General features: G+C 42.1%; 1 protein-coding gene across 1 annotated transcript; it reads left to right on the top strand.

The window, feature by feature from the left end:
• Positions 1–2,967: 2,967 nt before the first annotated feature.
• On the top strand, positions 2,968–9,037 carry LOC141086698 (peptide YY-like). Its single transcript, XM_073572916.1, has 4 exons — positions 2,968–3,188; positions 6,252–6,439; positions 7,418–7,501; positions 8,704–9,037. The coding sequence occupies exons 1-4, from the start codon at positions 2,991–2,993 to the stop codon at positions 8,729–8,731; spliced, it is 498 nt and encodes a 165-aa protein (XP_073429017.1). The 5' UTR covers positions 2,968–2,990; the 3' UTR covers positions 8,732–9,037.
• Positions 9,038–19,914: the final 10,877 nt, after the last annotated feature.

The following is a 19,914-nucleotide window of genomic DNA, read 5'->3' as shown; positions in this document are numbered from 1 at the left end:
ATGGAATAATAGGAGATATAGGGAGGTTATATGGAGTAATAGGAGATATAGGGAGGTTATATGGAGTAATAGGAGGAGATATAGGGAGGTTATATGGAGTAATAGGAGGAGATATAGGGAGGTTATATGGAGTAATAGGAGGAGATATAGGGAGGATATATGGAGTAATAGGAGGAGATATAGGGAGGTTATATGGAGTAATAGGAGGAGATATAGAGAGGTTATATGGAGTAATAGGAGGAGATATAAGGAGGTTATGTGGAGTAATAGGAGGAGCTATAGGGAGGTTATATGGAGTAATAGGAGGAGATATAGGGAGGTTATATGGAGTAATAGGAGGAGATATAGGGAGGTTATATGGAGTAATAGGAGGAGATATAGGGAGGATATATGGAGTAATAGGAGGAGATATAGGGAGGTTATATGGAATAATAGGAGGAGATATAGGGAGGTTATATGGAGTAATAGGAGATATAGGGAGGTTATATGGAGTAATAGGAGGAGATATAGGGAGGTTATATGGAGTAATAGGAGGAGATATAGGGAGGATATATGGAGTAATAGGAGGAGATATAGGGAGGTTATATGGAGTAATAGGAGGAGATATAGGGAGGTTATATGGAGTAATAGGAGGAGATATAGGGAGGTTATATGGAGTAATAGGAGGAGATATAAGGGGGTTATATGGAGTAATAGGAGGAGATATAGGGAGGTTATATGGAGTAATAGGAGGAGATATATGGAGGTTATATGGAGTAATAGGAGGAGATATAAGGGGGTTATATGGACTAATAGGAGGAGATATAGGGAGGATATATGGAGTAATAGGAGGAGATATAGGGAGGATATATGGAGTAATAGGAGGAGATATAGGGAGGTTATATGGAGTAATAGGAGGAGATATAGGAGAGGTTATATGGAGTAATAGGAGGAGATATAGGGAGGTTATATGGAGTAATAGGAGGAGATATAGGGAGGATATATGGAGTAATAGGAGGAGATATAGGGAGGTTATATGGAGTAATAGGAGGAGATATAGGAGAGGTTATATGGAGTAATAGGAGGAGATATAGGGAGGATATATGGAGTAATAGGAGGAGATGTAGGGGAGGTTATATGGTGTAATAGGAGGAGCTATAGGGAGGTTATATGGAGTAATAGGAGGAGATATAGGGAGGTTATATGGAGTAATAGGAGGAGATATAGGGAGGTTATATGGAGTAATAGGAGATATAGGAAGGTTATATGGAGTAATAGGAGGAGATATAGGGAGGTTATATGGAGTAATAGGAGGAGATATAGGGAGGATATATGGAGTAATAGGAGGAGATATAGGGAGGTTATATGGAGTAATAGGAGGAGATATAGGAGAGGTTATATGGAGTAATAGGAGGAGATATAGGGAGGTTATATGGAGTAATAGGAGGAGATATAGGGAGGTTATATGGAGTAATAGGAGGAGATATAGGGAGGATATATGGAGTAATAGGAGGAGATATAGGAGGGTTATATGGAGTAATAGGAGGAGATATAGGAGAGGTTATATGGAGTAATAGGAGGAGATATAGCGAGGTTATATGGAGTAATAGGAGGAGATGTAGGAGAGGTTATATGGAGTAATAGGAGGAGATGTAGGGGAGGTTATATGGTGTAATAGGAGGAGCTATAGGGAGGTTATATGGAGTAATAGGAGGAGATATAGGGAGGTTATATGGAGTAATAGGAGGAGATATAGGGAGGATATATGGAGTAATAGGAGGAGATATAAGGAGGTTATATGGAGTAATAGGAGGAGATATAGGGAAGTTATATGGAGTAATAGGAGGAGATATAGGAGAGGTTATATGGAGTAATAGGAGGAGATATAGGGAGGTTATATGGAGTAATAGGAGGAGATATAGGGAGGTTATATGGAGTAATAGGAGGAGATATAGGGAGGATATATGGAGTAATAGGAGGAGATATAGGAGGGTTATATGGAGTAATAGGAGGAGATATAGGAGAGGTTATATGGAGTAATAGGAGGAGATATAGCGAGGTTATATGGAGTAATAGGAGGAGATATAGGAGAGGTTATATGGAGTAATAGGAGGAGATGTAGGGGAGGTTATATGGTGTAATAGGAGGAGCTATAGGGAGGTTATATGGAGTAATAGGAGGAGATATAGGGAGATTACCGTATATGGAGTAATAGGAGGAGATATAGGGAGGTTATATGGAGTAATAGGAGGAGATATAGGGGGTTATATGGAGTAATAGGAGGAGATATAGGGAGGTTATATGGAGTAATAGGAGGAGATATAGGGAGGTTATATGGAGTAATAGGAGGAGATATAGGGAAGTTATATGGAGTAATAGGAGGAGATATATGAAACGGTGTAAATAGTGTTGTAACAAGATATATTGTGGCATACATATTGTTATAGTAATGTTGCAGGGAAATATTAGTCTGTCCATATGCGTAGTAAATATACATTTGTAAAGAGGACATAACACTAATTTTACAATACACCTATTAATGAGGTAACTCATATTTGTGAATACGGCTGCTACTTTTATATTCTTTCAGTTGAACAACAGAAAATCATAAAAACTGGAAAAAATAATAATGAAAAATGAAGTGATGATGAAACATATGCTCCACACAATATCTGGGGATGGAGAGGCTGCTACTGTGGAGTGGTAGGCAATGTTTTAGAAGTAATGAACCCATACTAGCAGAATCTCTAATTGGTCTATAAAAAAAAACGGTGAATGTCTCTGTATTACTCCCTAATCTGAAACCACTACATTAACTAAATATCTCCTATCTTTGATGATAAAATGTTAAAATAATTGAGTTGTAAAAGCAGATTACTCCCCAACCTGAAGGTTAATAGACAGACTCCTCACCCACGCATACCTCTATCACTTTACCTCCTTCTAGATCTGTACCCTCCTCCCCATCCTATACAATATGCCATAATAGACAACTTATTGATCAATCAGAGATGAGTGAGTGTCTGGTCATAGGGGATGGAGCTGGAAACTTTGAGTGGGAGGAGGAGCTGACTTATTCCTCTGCTATCACAGGACATATAAACTCACAGAGGGATCACAAGGCAAAGCAGATCTTGAGCAGCCAGCAGCGAGAGAGAAGTGTTGGAGCATCTTCACCTGTCTGCACAGTCCCTTCCTTCCATCACACAGTGAGTAGAAGCATTTTATGTCTGACTAGAAGTCCAGTCAATGGCATTCATGTCTTTCTCAATAGATGTCTTATTTTCTGTTTGAGTTTCATTGTTTTAAGGTTTAAAGAATACCCAGGTCCATCAAGTTCAATCTTTTATGATATTGTCCTGTAGAGCTATGCTATTTTATGTTCCTACTATCTTCTTGAAGCTCTAATGTCATTGAGATCCAAGTTGTACAACATTCTTTGAACCCAGAGGATATTATTTTTTTTTTACAACCCAACAACTTATATTCCAAATTTATATTAATTGAGCAATTTATGCTGGTAATCATCTTACCTATAAGTTGGAAGTTTAACGTTGATATTCTAATTTGTGACTATAGATGTTGTGTTCCACATACTTCCTACACCATTGTAATTGAGCAATGTAGGATGACGGGTTCATGGCTGGTCAATAAATCACTCTTTTGTATATGTAGGTTGTCTGTGTAAATCCACTTTTTTTATAAGGGATTAATATTTTAAACATTTATTGGAAAGACTCAACATTTGGTCTGTAAGAAGTCACTACAATGGACAGCTTAGTCGTCGTCACCGATATTCTGTAGTCAGTGATGCCATGTTCATGGTGAATTTACAGCAGTTCTTAGCATGGCCAAAATAATTTTGGATATTACTGTTTTCCATTTTGTTAATAGTTGTAATGATCTAGCCCCCACCCAAAGATACAAGGTGGAAATCTCTCCTTATGTGACAACATAAGTAACATGGATTCTGGGATCTGGGGAGGGGGCGGACAGTGGTAATAAACCACTTTTCTTTAGTAATTTCATACTTGTTAAATGAAGTAGTGACTAGAGATGGACGTACCCAAACAGTAAAGTTCGGCGTCCGTACTGAAAATCTACTGGGCAAGTGGGAAGAGCTGGGCAAAGCACCAGAATTGGTGCTTCTAATAGATGTGCCTTTTCTGGGCAACTGCGGGCTGCTATTTTTAGGCTGGGGGGGCTATATCAATGGCCCCTTACCAGCCTGAGAATACCAGCCCCCAGCTGTCTGCTTTAGCAAGGCTGGTTGTCAAAAATGTGGGAATAGCACACCGTTTTTTTAAATTATTTATTTAAATAATTTAAAAAAACAGCGTGGGGACCCCTCTATTCTTGATAACTAGCCTTGCTGAAGCTGACAGCTGAGGGTTGCAGCCTTCAGCTGTGTGTCTTGCCTGGCTAGTTAGCAAAAATACAGGAGGAACTCATGCCAGTTTTTTTTTAATTATTTATTTACAGCGCAGGAGTGGCTGATGAATATTCCCATTCACCGCTCCTGCTCTCACTGTTATTAGCGGCAGCAGGTGTCAGCTGATGGGATCAGTAGTCCCATCAGCTGACACCAGTGACCAGAGGTAAAGTTTATACCTCCAATCACAGCTGAGCGCTCACACTCTCTTTTCACAGTGTGGGAACCGCTGCTCTCTCACAGGTGGGGATGATTTCACGACTGATCAGAAGTGGTGTTTGCCACGTTGCCATGCACATGACAGCATGGCAAACACTGGATGTTCGGGCCCCCCATTCAAGTGAATGGGGTTCGGGTTTGGGTCTGGGTACTGCTCTGGTACCTGAACCTGAACTTTTTGTAACTGTTCGGCTGAACCTGCCGGACCCGAACATCCAGGTTTCCGCCCATCTCTAGTAGTGACATTTCCATTTAAAGAAATTTACTGATTTTAGTAGATTATAACAATGATTTGAGCGCTTGAAACTGAATGCTAATAAAATGACTTTTCCCAGTGGAATTCTTTGTTATAAACCATATAGTGATTTCATCTCAGCATTATAAGTTTTACTTAGATTCACTAAATAGAACTTTTTATTGGAGTGATATCGCTAATATTGACACATAATTATCATTCAGCTTTTCTGAAGTACGTTGAGCATCATATAAATTAACAAGTGCAGTGGAGTACAGCCCAATGGAAACTTATTAATTAGTTGTTAGAACATAAATCTCTTCACCTGATTGGTTACTGTGAATGAGCCCTCAGTTCATTTGTACATAGAACTGGGGAAACAAATAGGTTATTATGGGCTGATATGGAGAAAAAAAGAAGGATGCCAATCCAATTTCATGTGGCTTTATTTGTCAACGCATTTTGAAATATAAAACTTCTTCATCAGGACAAGCTATGAACTGATCGTGCTTTGTCCTGATGAAAAAATGTTATATTTCAAAACGCGTTGATGAAAAAAACCACCTGAAATTGGATTGGCATCCTTCATTTTTTCACTGAGTCCTTTAACACAACAAGGTGCCATGGAGGAGATATGTTTTGCACTTGAAATAAAATGTTATTTTTATGTAAAGTTAAAGAAGTTAAAAAAATCTATTAGTCTCACTTGTAAAGTTAGTAAAAAAAAAAATGAAATTAGAAATTTTGCAGAATTTTCAGACGTCTTGAATTATCAGTCACAAATATAAAGGAATCGTATTTAGTAGTTGAACATTTTAATGTTATTATAACTTTATAAAAGTTAGTTTTATGGTTTCCTAAGTAGTTATAACATCATAGAGGTTTTATTCGAAACCAATGCATCATTATGAAGAGTAAGCAATCCTCAACTAAGAAAAACATTTTTATAATCAAAGATAAAATGTGTACTTCTTAAAATACTCTTCTGTATTGATATGTTGAGGTCTTCCCGTCAATGCCTAGAAGTTTGGATAATGTGGATTGAATGAAGACTTGTCAATGTCCATTATCTCTTTCCCAAAGTCTCTTTTGGGCCCACTGATTTTACTGTTTTCCTTTTTTAGGCTTCTGAATACATCTTCATAATTTGTACATATAAATTATCTAATTTCCTATAGTTGATATCAGTTGGTCAGTTAATATGTCTTGGTCAACCAGATATAGGAATGTCTTGGTCAACCCGATAAAGGAAACCCTTGATTGTGCATCGCCCTTTATTGAGCCATACTTTGCATAGACATAGCATTGAGGACCTCAAGTTGGGCATGTTAAACAGTATATGACCAGCTTTTTAAGTAACTTCTGCCTGTGTTCTTGTTCCTCCAGATGGTAACCTCTATGAAGCTGTGGCCAATGATGGTAGCTGTTGCAGTGTGTGTCTTAATATGTCTAGGAACAATAGTAGAGGGATATCCACCAAAACCAGAATCTCCTGGAGAAGATGCTTCCCCAGAGGAAATAAATAAATATTTGACTGCTTTGAGGCATTATATCAACTTGGTGACAAGGCAAAGGTACATGATATCATCATAAACAAAAAATGGTCTTTATTTTTGGATGTTACCTTAGAAGACTGGTTCCTTCTATGTCTATTTGACTTAAAGACTTAAAGGGTTGGTCTGTTTTAAAGGACCACTTTAGGATAGAAAGTCAGCAACTATTTACTTTTTTTTCACAACACTACTGAAGATGAAGCATTAACACAATTCTCACTGAAACTAATGGGGTGATAGACTCACTGTCTCCTGCAGAATGGAAACCATTGTACTACACTATGATGACATCTGAAACTAATGGGGTGATAGACTCGCTGTCTCCTGCAGAATGGAAACCATTGTACTACACTATGATGACATCTGAGTGTAGTTCGATTTCCACAGACTGACCGAATGGAGAAGATGTAGATTTTTTTATCCATCTTCTCTTTATCCAAGAGAATCGGATCACACTATGATCACACTGATCAAACACTGGTCAGAGTGTGATCAGAGTGTGATTTGCATATTTGACCGGATTCTCTTGGATGAGTGACTATACGGCACCTGCCCTTACAGGGCAATTTCTCAGTGGCTCCAACCAAGGTTCAAGTAATAATTAGATAGGCCTAAGTTTGGGAAAGTACAATGTTCTGTCTATCTTAAGAGCAACAAAGACAGGAACTTTGCTAGTGAGTCATGAGAAGGCAATGGAGACATAAGAGACTGCACATGTGGTAGCAGCTAATATCGTGCCACTGCTGTGACGACTATTTGTTAATCTTTGTATAAGTAATGCAATCTTTTTTTAAAAGGACATAGTCATATATATCATAAATTCTAGTTATAATAGCAAATGATAATAGAACATGTAAATAGTATAGGAAAGTAAGGAGATATACGTGACAGTAGAAACTATTGGAAACAGAGACTTGGGCTTCAGTTCACTTTCAACTCCATTTTCTCACCATTATTTCATAGTACAACAAATCCTAATGAATACTATGTTTTGAGCAGATATGGGAAGAGGGACAGTCCTGCTGACAGTCTGATTTCTGAGCTACTTTATGGAGACAATGGAAACCACAACAGCCGATCACGGTGAGTAAATAAAGCCCATACAAACACATGATAAATCAGTGGTACCCAATATGGTAAACTACATGGACCTTGTATCCCAATCTCCACTTGACCTGCACTGTAAAACTACAAGGCTGGCCAGTATATATAATGGACAGCATGGATAATCATTCATCTCAAAGGACTGCTTTTAAAGGGAATCTGTCAGCAGGGTTTTGGTATGCAATCCAAGAGCAGCATAATATAGGGCAAGATAGTCTGATTCCAATGATATATCTGCTTAATGTAATTTGTATATAATCCTTTTTTATCTGTTGTAAGTGTATCAGTGGTCAGAATGCTAAGCCCTGTATAACCCCGCCCAAAACCCTGATTGGTAAATTCCGGTGTAAGCTATACATTGTCAGCAAGCTGCCAATCAGTGGTGGGGCGGGTTTACACAGATCAGCCTATCAAAGATAATCTCCTGCTGATAAAAGTCTGATTGTATTGAAACTACAGCACATGGCCTAGTAAGTGACACATCTCTGGAATCAGGCTCTCTTAGCTGTGCAATTTTTTTTCTGACACAGATAACTTTTTATAGCATCAGAGGAGAGCAGTGCTGGGCTGAATGCTACTCCTCGATTTCAGTGTTCAGTGGATGTCTCAGCATGCTGACCCCCATCATTAAAGCCTTTTGACATGTCTCTATGACTTGTCAAAAGTTTTCTTAAAGTGCAATTAAACTTTAAAGGGGCCGTCCATAATTAGAAAAACATGGCTGTTTTAGTCAAATGCAACACATTGGTGGATATTACTTGCTGTTGCAGTTTGGCTTCCACCAAAGTAAATATCAATAAGCTGGAATACCATGCATAATATGTGGACAGATTTTTGTAACAAAGAAGCCATGTTTTTCTAATCCTGGATAAAGATTGTGCAGTGGTCTCAAACATGTGGCCTTCCACCATGTAAAACCACAGCCCTCAGGTTGGAGATCACTGTATTAGTTGTTTTATTTGGCCCTTAGTCCTAGTAATGAGCACCAAGGACTGAGCATCATCTATCTCAATCACACTTATGGGCTTTGTCTTCCTACCACTGAGAATGTCAGGATGCAAGAAAGCACAGAGTTGGGGGTCAACAATAATCTACAGTGTAACAAGAAATTTCTAAGAATATTAATAGACTTGAGTTTGTGTTTCAGAAAATATCTAAAGCTTTATTTTCTATATCTTTAGGTACGAGGACTCCTCTTACAACTGGTGACCCTTGGACCTTTCCCTCTCCCCTTCCCTTTTCCCGGGTGATTGCTTCCCACTTTCCCTTCTTTTTAACGTATCGATTATTTTTATGCCATATTGCATTTTGACTGGTTCCTGTATCTCATCTCTCCGCCCAGCGGGGAGTGTGCAGAGCGGACGGTGCCACCCTTCAGTGGTGTCAAGAACACGCATGTGTGCGTGTTGTGTGTGTACACCATCCTACCAGAGCTGCCTCTCCCATGATATGCAGTCTGTGATGTTTGACAGAGAATTCCACTGTGTCCAGAAATAAAAGCAAGTTTAATGGAAATGAGACTGAATTATCAATGAGTGATTGTCCATTTTTGGGCCATGGGGCCCCAGACACTGGGCTAATGCCTGAATACACATTTTGCATAACTGAGCAAAGAAAGACATTAGATAACATCATTCCCTCCATTGCTTTTAAACATGATACCTAAAATATGACTCTTATAACCTATAATCCTGCCCTAACGAGGTCCAAGTACTCCATGATGGGAATAAGAAAAACTTGACCTCATACAAACAAAGTATAAAACCTTGACATGAGGATATGCAAGAATGTGAGAGGTGGAAACTCCAAAGCTATAGACACATGTTGCAGAAGATTAGCTGCGTAGTGGTATGCAAGGGATCAATACATTCAGAGGCATTGACACAGAATATCAACTGTTCTATATTGTCGGTGTGCAAAATAAATATAAAACCTTTACATCCAGGTACAAAACACAATTTAACACATGATTATCTTAGCTCTAACTAGACATTATCTTCTCTGACTATACAGGTGGCCTACTGCCAACAGCCAGAGAAAAAGGTCATGTGTTACGTCACACTGATTGCACCAACTGTAGGAGTCCTCCGTAACAGGGTCTCTTAAACGGATGTCTTCTCTTCCTTCAGACAGCTTTCCTCCTCTTGGGCCTCAATCAGACATGCTTTTTACACATACAAGAAAAACTGTCCGAGTTTCATAAGTGATTTTGGTCAGAGTTGCATCTGAGTTTTATCAGAGTATAGTCAGAGTTTGGTCCGAGTTTCTTCTGTTTTTCTCGTACATGAAAAAAATGTTCTCTGTTATTTGCCTATGTGTCAGACAGATGCCTTATGTCTGAATGAAGCCAAAGCAAACACTTCACTCTTTTGGATCTACCAGTTACTAGATTTACAACCTCTGGACTGACTGAGGGGCACAGAGAAAACCAGGCCAGAAAGGGAAGAAAAATGACAGGCCTACTATCAAACCTACATATCATTCCATAAAAAACAAGATTTACCAAAGCCCTTAGAAATCTTAACTTTGCTAGGGATATTCACCCCTCCTGGAATTCTTCTGCCTCACGCAGGTGCTCCTGGATGAGCTATACAGTGGGTAGGGAAAGTATTCAGACCCCTTTAAATTTTTCACTCTTTGTTTCCTTGCAGCCATTTGGTAAACTTAAAAAAGTTCATTTTTTTCTCATAAATGTACACTCTGCACCCCATCTTGACAGCAAATGTAGAAATTTTTGCAAATTTCTTAAAAAAGAAAAGCTGAAATATCACATGGTCATACGTATTCAGACCTTTTGCTCAGTATTGAGAAGAAGCACCCTTTTGAGCTAGTACAGTCATGAATCTTCTTGGGAATGATGCAGTAAGTTTTTCACACCTGGATTTGGGGATCTTCTGCCATTCTTCCTTGCAGATCCTCTCCAGTTCCGTCAGGTTGGATGGGGAACGTTGGTGGACAGCCATTTTCAGGTCTCTCCAGAGATGTTCAATTGGGTTTAGGTCAGGGCTTTGGCTGGGCCAGTCAAGAATGGTCACAGACTTGTTCTCAAGCCACTCCTTTGTTATTTTAACTGTGTGCTTAGGGTCATTGTCTTGTTGGAAGGTGAACTTTTGGCCAAGTCTGAGGTCCAGAGCACTCTGGAAGAGGTTTTCATCCAGGATATCTCTGTACCTGGCTGCATTCATGTTTCCTTCAATTGCAATTGCAATTGCAGTTGTCCTGTCCCTGCAACTGAAAAACACCCCCATAGCATGATGCTGCCACCACCATGTTTCACTGTTTGGATTGTTATTGGCCAGGTGATGAGCAGTGCCTGATTTTCTCCACAAATACCAATTAGAATTATCACCAAAAAGGTCTATTTTCGTCTCATCAGACCAGAGAATCTTATTTCTCATAGTCTGGGACTCCTTCATGTGTTTTTTTGCAAACTCTATGCGGGCTTTCATATGTCTGACACTGAGGAGAGGCTTCCGTTGGGCCACTCTGCCATAAAGGCCCGATTGGTAGAGGGCTGCAGTGATAGTTGACTTTGTGGAACTTTCTCCCATCTCCCTACTGCATTTCTGGAGCCAGGTCACAGTGATGTTGGGGTTCTTCTCTATCTCTTTCACCAAGCCTCCTCTCATGATTGCTAGGTTTGGCTGGACGGCCAGGTCTAGAAAGACTTCTGGTAGTCCCAAACATTTTCCATTTTTGGATTATGGAGGCCACTGTGCTCTTAGGAACCTTGAGTACTGCAGAAATTCTTTTGTACCTTGGCCAGATCTGTGCCTTGCCACAATTCTGTCTCTGAGCTCCTTGGTCAGTTCCTTTTACCTCATGATTCTCATTTGGTCTGACATGCACTGTGAGCTGTGAGGTCTTATATAGACAGGTGTGTGCCTTTACAAATCAAGTCCCATCAGTTTAATTAAACAAAGCTGGACTCCAATGAAGGAGTAGAACCGTCTCAAGGAGGCTCACAAGGAAATGGACAGCATGTGACTTAAATATGAGTGTCTGAGCAAAGGGTCTGAATACTTATGACTATGTAATATTTCAGTTTTTCTTTTTTAATAAATTTGCAAAAAATTCTACATTTCTGTTTTCTTTCAGTCAAGATGGGGTGCAGAGTGTACATGAACTTTTTTAAATTTATCAAATGGCTGCAATGAAACAAAGAGTGAAAAATTTAAAGAGATCTGAATACTTTCCGTACCCACTATATACTGGAGTCTAATGTGCATACAATTGGCAATCACTAGTCCAGCCATAACTCGCAATATGTATAGTAAGGCCTTATCCAAGATATCTGATTTTCTCATGTATGAGAAAAATGTATTGTTTATTTTGATAGAGATTGAGCAGAGTGTGGTCCTAGCATCATACTTTTTTTTGTATGTGGAGAAAAAAAAAAGTTTCTCACCTTCTCCTACGTGACTGTCTGTGAAAATCGGACCGCACTCGGCTGTTATCACAGCACAGTCCACTTTTTCATGGACCCATAGACTTGCATTGCCGATTTTGATCTGACACTCGGATTTAAGTTAGACATATTGCCGTGATTTTTGACGGACCATGTGAATAGACTATCACAGATACGAGGGCTATTCGTGAAAAATCGGATGTCTGAATGAGCACTAATAGTCATGATACCATGAAAAATATTTATCACCTATGCACAGGAATGGATTATTGATCACACATGAGTTTCTCTAATTTATTTAATGTCTATGAGACTGATAGAAAAAACAGATCACTGCACTTGGCCTTCTCCATCTGTCTTATAGACTTTAAAAGAAATGGCAGTGCACACGTGTGACTCCACTGCATTCATACTTCCCCACAAATCTTACATTTATCATATAGATACATTTTTGACCTATCTAAAAAACTTTTTAAACTATTCCCCAAACTTTCCAATTACCTCTTGCTTTATCAGTAGTGTCCTTTAGACGTCTCCTCCTGATAATTACCTAGAAGCTGTTGTATAGAGAAGAGAAGCATTAGTTATAAAGACCACCATACACATTAGATTAACGCTAAGTGAACACATACATCTTGGCAGGGCCAGCCCACCATCTGTAATGTAAATGTGACACCCCAGAGTCTGGTTGTCACAGTGACGTTACCTCCCTCTAAGAGGTGAAGTCATGCTTGGAGGCAGAAAGGGACCCCCATGCCAGGTATATCACAATTTCCTGCTGCAAGTCAGAAAAGGGAGATGCCTTATAGATTCTGTCCAGCAGAGGGGGTTGGTGAGTCAGCTAGAGGTGAGCTGAGGGGGTTGTCATGGAAACGAAGCAGCTGTGAGGAAAAATGACAGTTAAACGTGAGGACATGAGGTAAAGAGATCTTTCTGGAAGATCCTGTCAGTTCTAGACAGGGAGCTGATCGGTGAGGAGCTCAATAGGCAGAGCTGATCTGTGAAGAGGGAAAGGACAAGAGCAGAGACTGAGAGACTCTAGGGAAGCTAAAATACTGCATATAGAAGACCCCTGAGTGAAGCGCTCATAAAGAGAAAAGGGACATCAGAGTCCTAGGCTGACAGGAGCTGTGAGTCCTGATAGCCAAATCTGAAAGTACAGGGGATTGTAAATTCCTGTGCGACGTTGATCACCTGAGGGCACGGCAGCGGATAAGGAGCCCGGGGCCGATGGTGAAGAGAACGGTACCCGTGGAATAGGCTCACGCTGATAGCCATACAGGTTAGTGAAACCATCACGAATAGAGGGTCGCAGCATAGTTATATACAGCGGAGACCCACACACAAAGCGCAGAAAGGAAGGTCCTAAATCCCCACCTGGCAAGGTGGATCCCGTGAATGCCTCCAGGCGAGTCGGACTCATTCCATCACCTGTAAGTGGTACTTCGGACTACAACCAATTACCAGTAAAAGGTAAAGAAACTGCACCTCTCTGTGTCTTTCTATCATTTCTCTGCACCCCAACGTTCACAGCCATTTTTACTATTTATTTAACATCTTTGCCCTGGGACTACAGCCCTACCTGTGGAGGGCTACAACATCATAGCTGTGCCCAACATCCATCCCAGAGAAGCAACACCGCAGCGCTGGTCACCTCTGACTAGAATACCACAGGTGGCGTCACTTATTTCACCATCTAATAACTTTATTTTCATTTTTACCACATAAATACCACACAACTTTCCCCTATTTTATTACTGGGCGCCTCTGGGCCACGGACCGGGTCGCCGCCGCTGTGACACCGTCCCCAATGGAAGTCGACGGGCCCAGTATCGAGTACCCCCAGACCCCATGGGGCACTCCATAAGGCTAGTTTCACACTAGCATTTAGCCGAGCTGCGGATGGCTGCGGACTTCCTCCATGAAGCTCCGCCCACTGCAGCACCTCCTCCGGTCAACTTCGCCTACGTCTGCATGCGGCCTGCGTACCTATCTTTAACATTGGGTACGCAGGCCGTGCGGATGTATGCGGATGTGTCCGCATGCATCATTTTGACGATGTGGCGACCTGAGTAGAACGCAACGTGTTGCAATTTGTTACGGTCGCCGCATCGTCAAAACGACCCATGTGGACGCATCCGCATACATCCACACAGCCTGCGTACCCAATGTTAAAGATAGGTACGCAGGCCCATGCAAACATAGGTGGAGCTGACCGAAGGAGGTGCGGCATTGGGCGGAGCTTCACGAAGCTCGGCCACATGCTAGTGTGAAACTTGCCTAAGAGGGAGTCCCAGTTCTCCCCCAATAGATGATGTTGGGAGAATGAAGGATTGGGCGTGATAAATTTCAGTACCTGAAGTTTTGCTCTTAGGAAACTAAGGCACCTTACTTCCACAATCACTCGTGGATGTGTATGGGGGTGAGGGGGGTTGGTGGAAATAACTGTCAGCTGAACAAGATTTTAGCTGTCAGTTATCTAAGGAGTATAGGCATCTTAAAACATTTAGTGCTAGTCCCCACCTCCTAGAAGTTACGGAGCTCCACATAGCTCTGCCATTACTGATGAAGGATGATATCATTAGGACAGTTCAGCTGATTAAGGGTCAGGTAAAGTCAGAGTATTAACAAGACTTTTACCAATAGAAATTGATGCCATCACCTGTATGTGGTACTACTATTTCACCAAGCAGGTATATACTCCCTACTTCTTCGTCATGTGGTTCATGCCAATTAGTCCAGAAAATAGTGATGACACAGGGTCATTTGCAAAGATTTAATTCTAAGAATACACAGGCACATACAGATTATCAGTTACTCTATAGAGGTTGAATCCTTATGCAGCAAACACAATTAGTATCCAGTGAAGTGGCGGTTCTCAGGCAAGGTCTTAATGCAACTATATCTATGGTGCAGTGATTCCTCATCTCCTCTTATCAGCATATACTCTATGCACAATCCTTTTCACACAACTGTCTGAGACGGAGACCTGGTTTCCTCACTATATGGGAACTATGGCAGCTCTCCTACCTCAGCTTATCCAGGACAACTCCCTGTATAATGTCTTCCTCCCTGCAACCTTATTTCTATATATGAAAGTCAGAACTGCGTCATTAACTCTTAACTACCACCTAATGGCAGAACAAAAGTACATCACTTTGTGCATTACCTACAAAGGGAGATATTAACACAGTACAAATATAATGAGGTAGCTGACAGTTCTGCTACATCTTAAAGGCAAAGTCAACACAGCTTTGGGGCATTACATAATTCATCCACTTTAAATACATGCATGTTCCCATGCATCTGGAACGAGAACGCCTTACTGTGTCTAGAACAACCTATACAAGACAGACACATAAAATGCAACCAGTGAAATATCAGGAGTAGAGTTGAGCGAAACGCGTCGGCCAGATTCATAAGTCGCCGAATTTCGCCAAAGTCGGGTTTCACCGAGCAAAACCCAACCATAGCGTGAGGTCGGCCATGCAGTCGCCGACACGAGCGCCAAAGTCAGGTTTCCCATAATGCTTCCAGCGCCTTTTCTCAGCCAATGATCAAGGATGCACACTGTGGGCAACGCGATGACATGGGCAGCGGCCACCACCATCGTAGAGAAGGGCATTCAAGTGATTGACTTGCTTTGTGTGGCGTCACAGTGGCTATAAAAGCCCTGACCGCCGATTGCCATTTTACTTCTGCCGATCTAAGCATGGGGAGAGGTTGCTGGCGCTGTTTCTCAATAGAGAGAGTGTTAGGCAGGAAAGAAAAAAAAAAATCTGTGCTTCTGCTGATAGCGCTTTTCACTGTACAGTTAGTGTGCAGTGACAGGAGAGGATTTGTTTTGTGTGCAGCAGCGCTGGTTACTAGGCTGCCTTATTAGGCTACCTGATAGCTGCATTGCTGTATGCACACTGCTGTGCAGACTGCTTTTTCCAAAGCACTCCTACTTTTATTCTTTTTTTCTGCACAGTTACCGAGCGTTCATTTTTTCACACACTGTATAGAGGTGTACGCTACTCACACACTACCGTGTACCGGCTGGTATCACGGACAAATACATGCTATTTGTGTGTGACTCCGGAAGAAAATAGACGGAGATTTAAATTTTTCCATACATACACCGTATAGAGCTGTTCGCTTCTGATACAGTACCGTATATCTGCTGTTTGGATTACGGTCAAATCCATACTGAGACAGCGTGTGTGTGTGACTCCAGAAATACATATACGGACATTTACATTTTCCCATACACCATATAGAGCTGTCCGCTTCTGAAACAGTATCGTATATCTGCTGTTTGGATGACGGTCAAATCCATACAGAGACAGCGTGTGTGTGTGACTCCGGAAATACATATACAGATATTTACATTTTTCCATACACCATATAGAGCTGTCCGCTTCTGAAACAGTATCGTATATCTGCTGTTTGGATTACGATCAAATCCATACAGAGACAGCGTGTGTGTGTGACTCCAGAAATACATATACAGACATTTACATTTTTTCATACACCGTATAGAGCTGTCTGCTTCTGAAACAGTATCGTATATCTGCTGTTTGGATTACAGTCAAATCCATACAGAAACAGCGTGTGTGTGACTCCGGAAATACATATACGGACATTCACATTTTCCCATACACGGTATAGAGCTGTCCGCTTCTGAAACAGTATCGTATATCTGCTGTTTGGATTATGGTCAAATCCATACAGAGACAGCGTGTGTGTGTGACTCTGGAAATACATATACGGACATTTACATTTTCCCATACACCATACAGAGCTGCCCGCTTCTGAAACAGTATCGTATATCTGCTGTTTGGATGACGGTCAAATCCATACAGAGACAGCGTGTGTGTGTGAATCTGGAAATACATATGCGGACATTTACATTTTCCCATACACCGTATAGAGCTGTCTGCTTCTGAAACAGTATTGTACATCTGCAGTTTGGATGACGGTCAAATCAATACAGAGACAGCATGTGTGTGTGACTCCGGAAATACATATACGGATATTTACATTTTCCCATACACCGTATAGAGCTGTCTGCTTCTGAAACAGTATCGTATATCTGCTGTTTGGATGACGGTCAAATCCATACAGAGACAGCGCGTTTGTGTGACTCTGGAAATACATATACGGACATTTACATTTTCCCATACACCATATAGAGCTGTCCGCTTCTGAAACAGTATCGTATATCTGCTGTTTGGATTACAGTCAAATACATACTGGGAGAGCGTCTGTGACTAAGAAAATATATACGGAGATTTAAATTTTTCCTTATACAGCTGTACGCTCCTCATACAGTACCATATATCTGCTGGTATTCTTGGTATATTTTCTCAAACATGAGGAAGTATGGTGGAAGAGGCCGCGGACGTGGGCGGGGGCAGCTGGTACTGATGGTGTGGTGGTGGTGCATCTTCTGGTTATGCCAAAAGCACAATAACAGCTAAGGCAGGAGATGTTGAGCCTGCGTCATCGTCTGGCTCAAGAAGGCCTGTAAGGTTCCCTTTTCTGGGAGTAGGTAAACCACTTTTAAAGCCAGAGCATCAGGAACAGGTTTTGGCTTACATTGCCGAAACAGCCTCCAGCTCTATTGCCTCCTCTTCTGAATTTTCAAAAACTGCAAGCACTAAGTCGTCAGTGCAGGCTTCTGGTGAGGAACAACACCTTTCCTTGTGTCCTTCACCCCCACCAAAAATGAAGGATACAGCAGGCCACATTTCAGACTACTCCATGGAGCTCTTTTCACATACTATGCTTGGGTTATCAAGTCAAATCCTGAATTCCCCAGTCCAAGATGAATCTGACATGGAGTGCACTGATGCACAGCCACTGCTAGATGACTCTGCTGGTACATTGACCCAGAGCACTACATTGCCCTCGCAGTGTGCTGAGCCAGAATCTGACCCTGATGAAACTCAGGTCCCACTTCCCGCATACTATACCACCTTACACGGTGACACAGAGAAAGGTGCAGATGAAATTGATGAGGAGGTGATGGATGACCCAGTTGTTGACCCGGATTGGAATCCATTGGGGGAAGAGGGTGCCGCTGGCAATAGCTCAGAAGAGGAGAAGGATCCGCAGCAGGCATCGTCATCGCAGCAGCAGTTATCTGGCAGGCCCGTAGCTGTCCAAAAATGTGGTAAAAAAACAAAAAGAGTTGCAGGACAGCTTGGCCAGACGGTCAAATTAGCACAGCGTGCAAGCCCTGAAAATTTATACCAGAGTAGGAAGAGTGCAGTGTGTCACTTTTTTGACCAAAATCCTATTGATGAGGCAAAGGTTATCTGTAAGAAGTGCGGAATGACCTTTAGCCGAGGGAAAAATCTCCGAAATTTCAATACCAGTTGCATGCTTAGACATTTAACCACCATGAAATTGCAAGCGTGGATGGACTACAAAACCTCAGGTAGCACCTGTGCACATGCTCCAACTGAAGGTAGCCAGCAATGCTCCATTGCTTCACCCACTGTAAGCCTACCGGTAAGCACACCACCAGCAAGAAATGTTTAGGTGTCTTCGCAAGGCCAAAGTAGTCAGGGATTCACAATGTTTTTGCAATGAAAGACTGAATCTAGGCCATCACCTTCACCAACCCCCTCTCAGTCCGTCAGGTCCACCGCTAGTTCCCCCATATGCAGCTCTCAAGTCCAGCTCACCCTACCAGACTCTCTGAGTAGGACAAGAAAGTACTCATCCTCTCATCCACGTACACTGGCTTTGAATGCCTACATTGCCAAACTTATCTCATTAGAGATTATGCCCTTCCGTTTGTTTGAAAGCGAAGCGTTCTGAGAGCTCATGGCCTACGCTGTCCCACGCTATGACCTACCCAGTCAGCACTTCTTTTCTAGAAAAGCCATCCCTGCCCTCCACCTGCATGTGAAAGACTGCATTGTCCATGCACTCAAACAATCATTGAGTGGAAAGGTGCACATCATAACAGATGCATGGGCCAGTAGGCATGGCCAGGGCCGTTACGTGTCTATCACTGCACACTGAGTTAATGTGGTGGATGCAGGGTCCACAGGGGACAGTGACGGTGGGACAGTGCTGCCTAGCCCACGGTATAGGAAACAGTTGGCTGTAGGCGTTCGACCCTCCTCCTCCTCCAGAAGCGAAAGCTCGTCGACAGAGCGCAGTCGCATGAGCACTCCATCCGCAGCTGGCAGTGTTGCACACGAAGTGTCCCACTATTGAACGGCTAGTGGTAAGCGTCAGCAGGCTGTTTTAAAGATGATGTGTTAGGGCGACAACAGACACACCGCGGAGATACTGGCCAAGTACATCCAGCAAAAAACTGAGTCATGGCTGGGAAGTCTACATCTTGAGCCAGGCAAGGTAGTCAGTGATAACGGCCGTAATTTTGTGGCAGCCATAGCCCTTGCAAAACTCAGACACATACCTTGCCTGGCTCACACCTTGAACCTGGTGGTGCAGTGCTTTCTAAATTGTTATCCGGAGTTAACAGCCCTGCTCCATAAGATGTGAAGACTGTGCTCGCACATCCGTCGCTCGCCCATAGACTCCAGTTGTATGCAGAGGCTGCAGCGATCGCTCCACCTCCTCAAGCACCGCCTAATCATAGAGGTTGCAACAAGGTGGAACTCTACCATGCACATGGTTGAGAGGCTGTGCGAAAAGAGGCAGGCTGTAATGCATTTGTAGGAGGATACACGAGCAGGAAGTTTGAGGGCAGACATGCAGTTGTCGGGTGTGCAGTGGTCAAAGCTGAAAAACCTCTGTAAAGTCCTTCAGTGTTTTGAAGAATGCACATGGCTGGTAAGCGCAAACGACGCCATCATAAGCATGAACATCCCACTTATGCCTCTGCTCACGCAAACTTTGACGCACATTAAGGATCAGGCATCTGCAGCGGAGGAGGAAGAAAAGGAGGAGGAGGAGGGAAGCCCTGATGACAGTCAGCCATTGTCTGCCCAGGGAACTGTCCTGGACGAGGTGGAGG

The sequence above is a fragment of the Dendrobates tinctorius genome, unplaced genomic scaffold (genome assembly GCF_039654945.1).
Source record: "Dendrobates tinctorius isolate UK_male_01 unplaced genomic scaffold, ASM3965494v1 ptg000032l, whole genome shotgun sequence".
NCBI lineage: Eukaryota > Metazoa > Chordata > Amphibia > Anura > Dendrobatidae > Dendrobates > Dendrobates tinctorius.
This window is presented reverse-complemented; position numbering and strand designations above follow the sequence as displayed.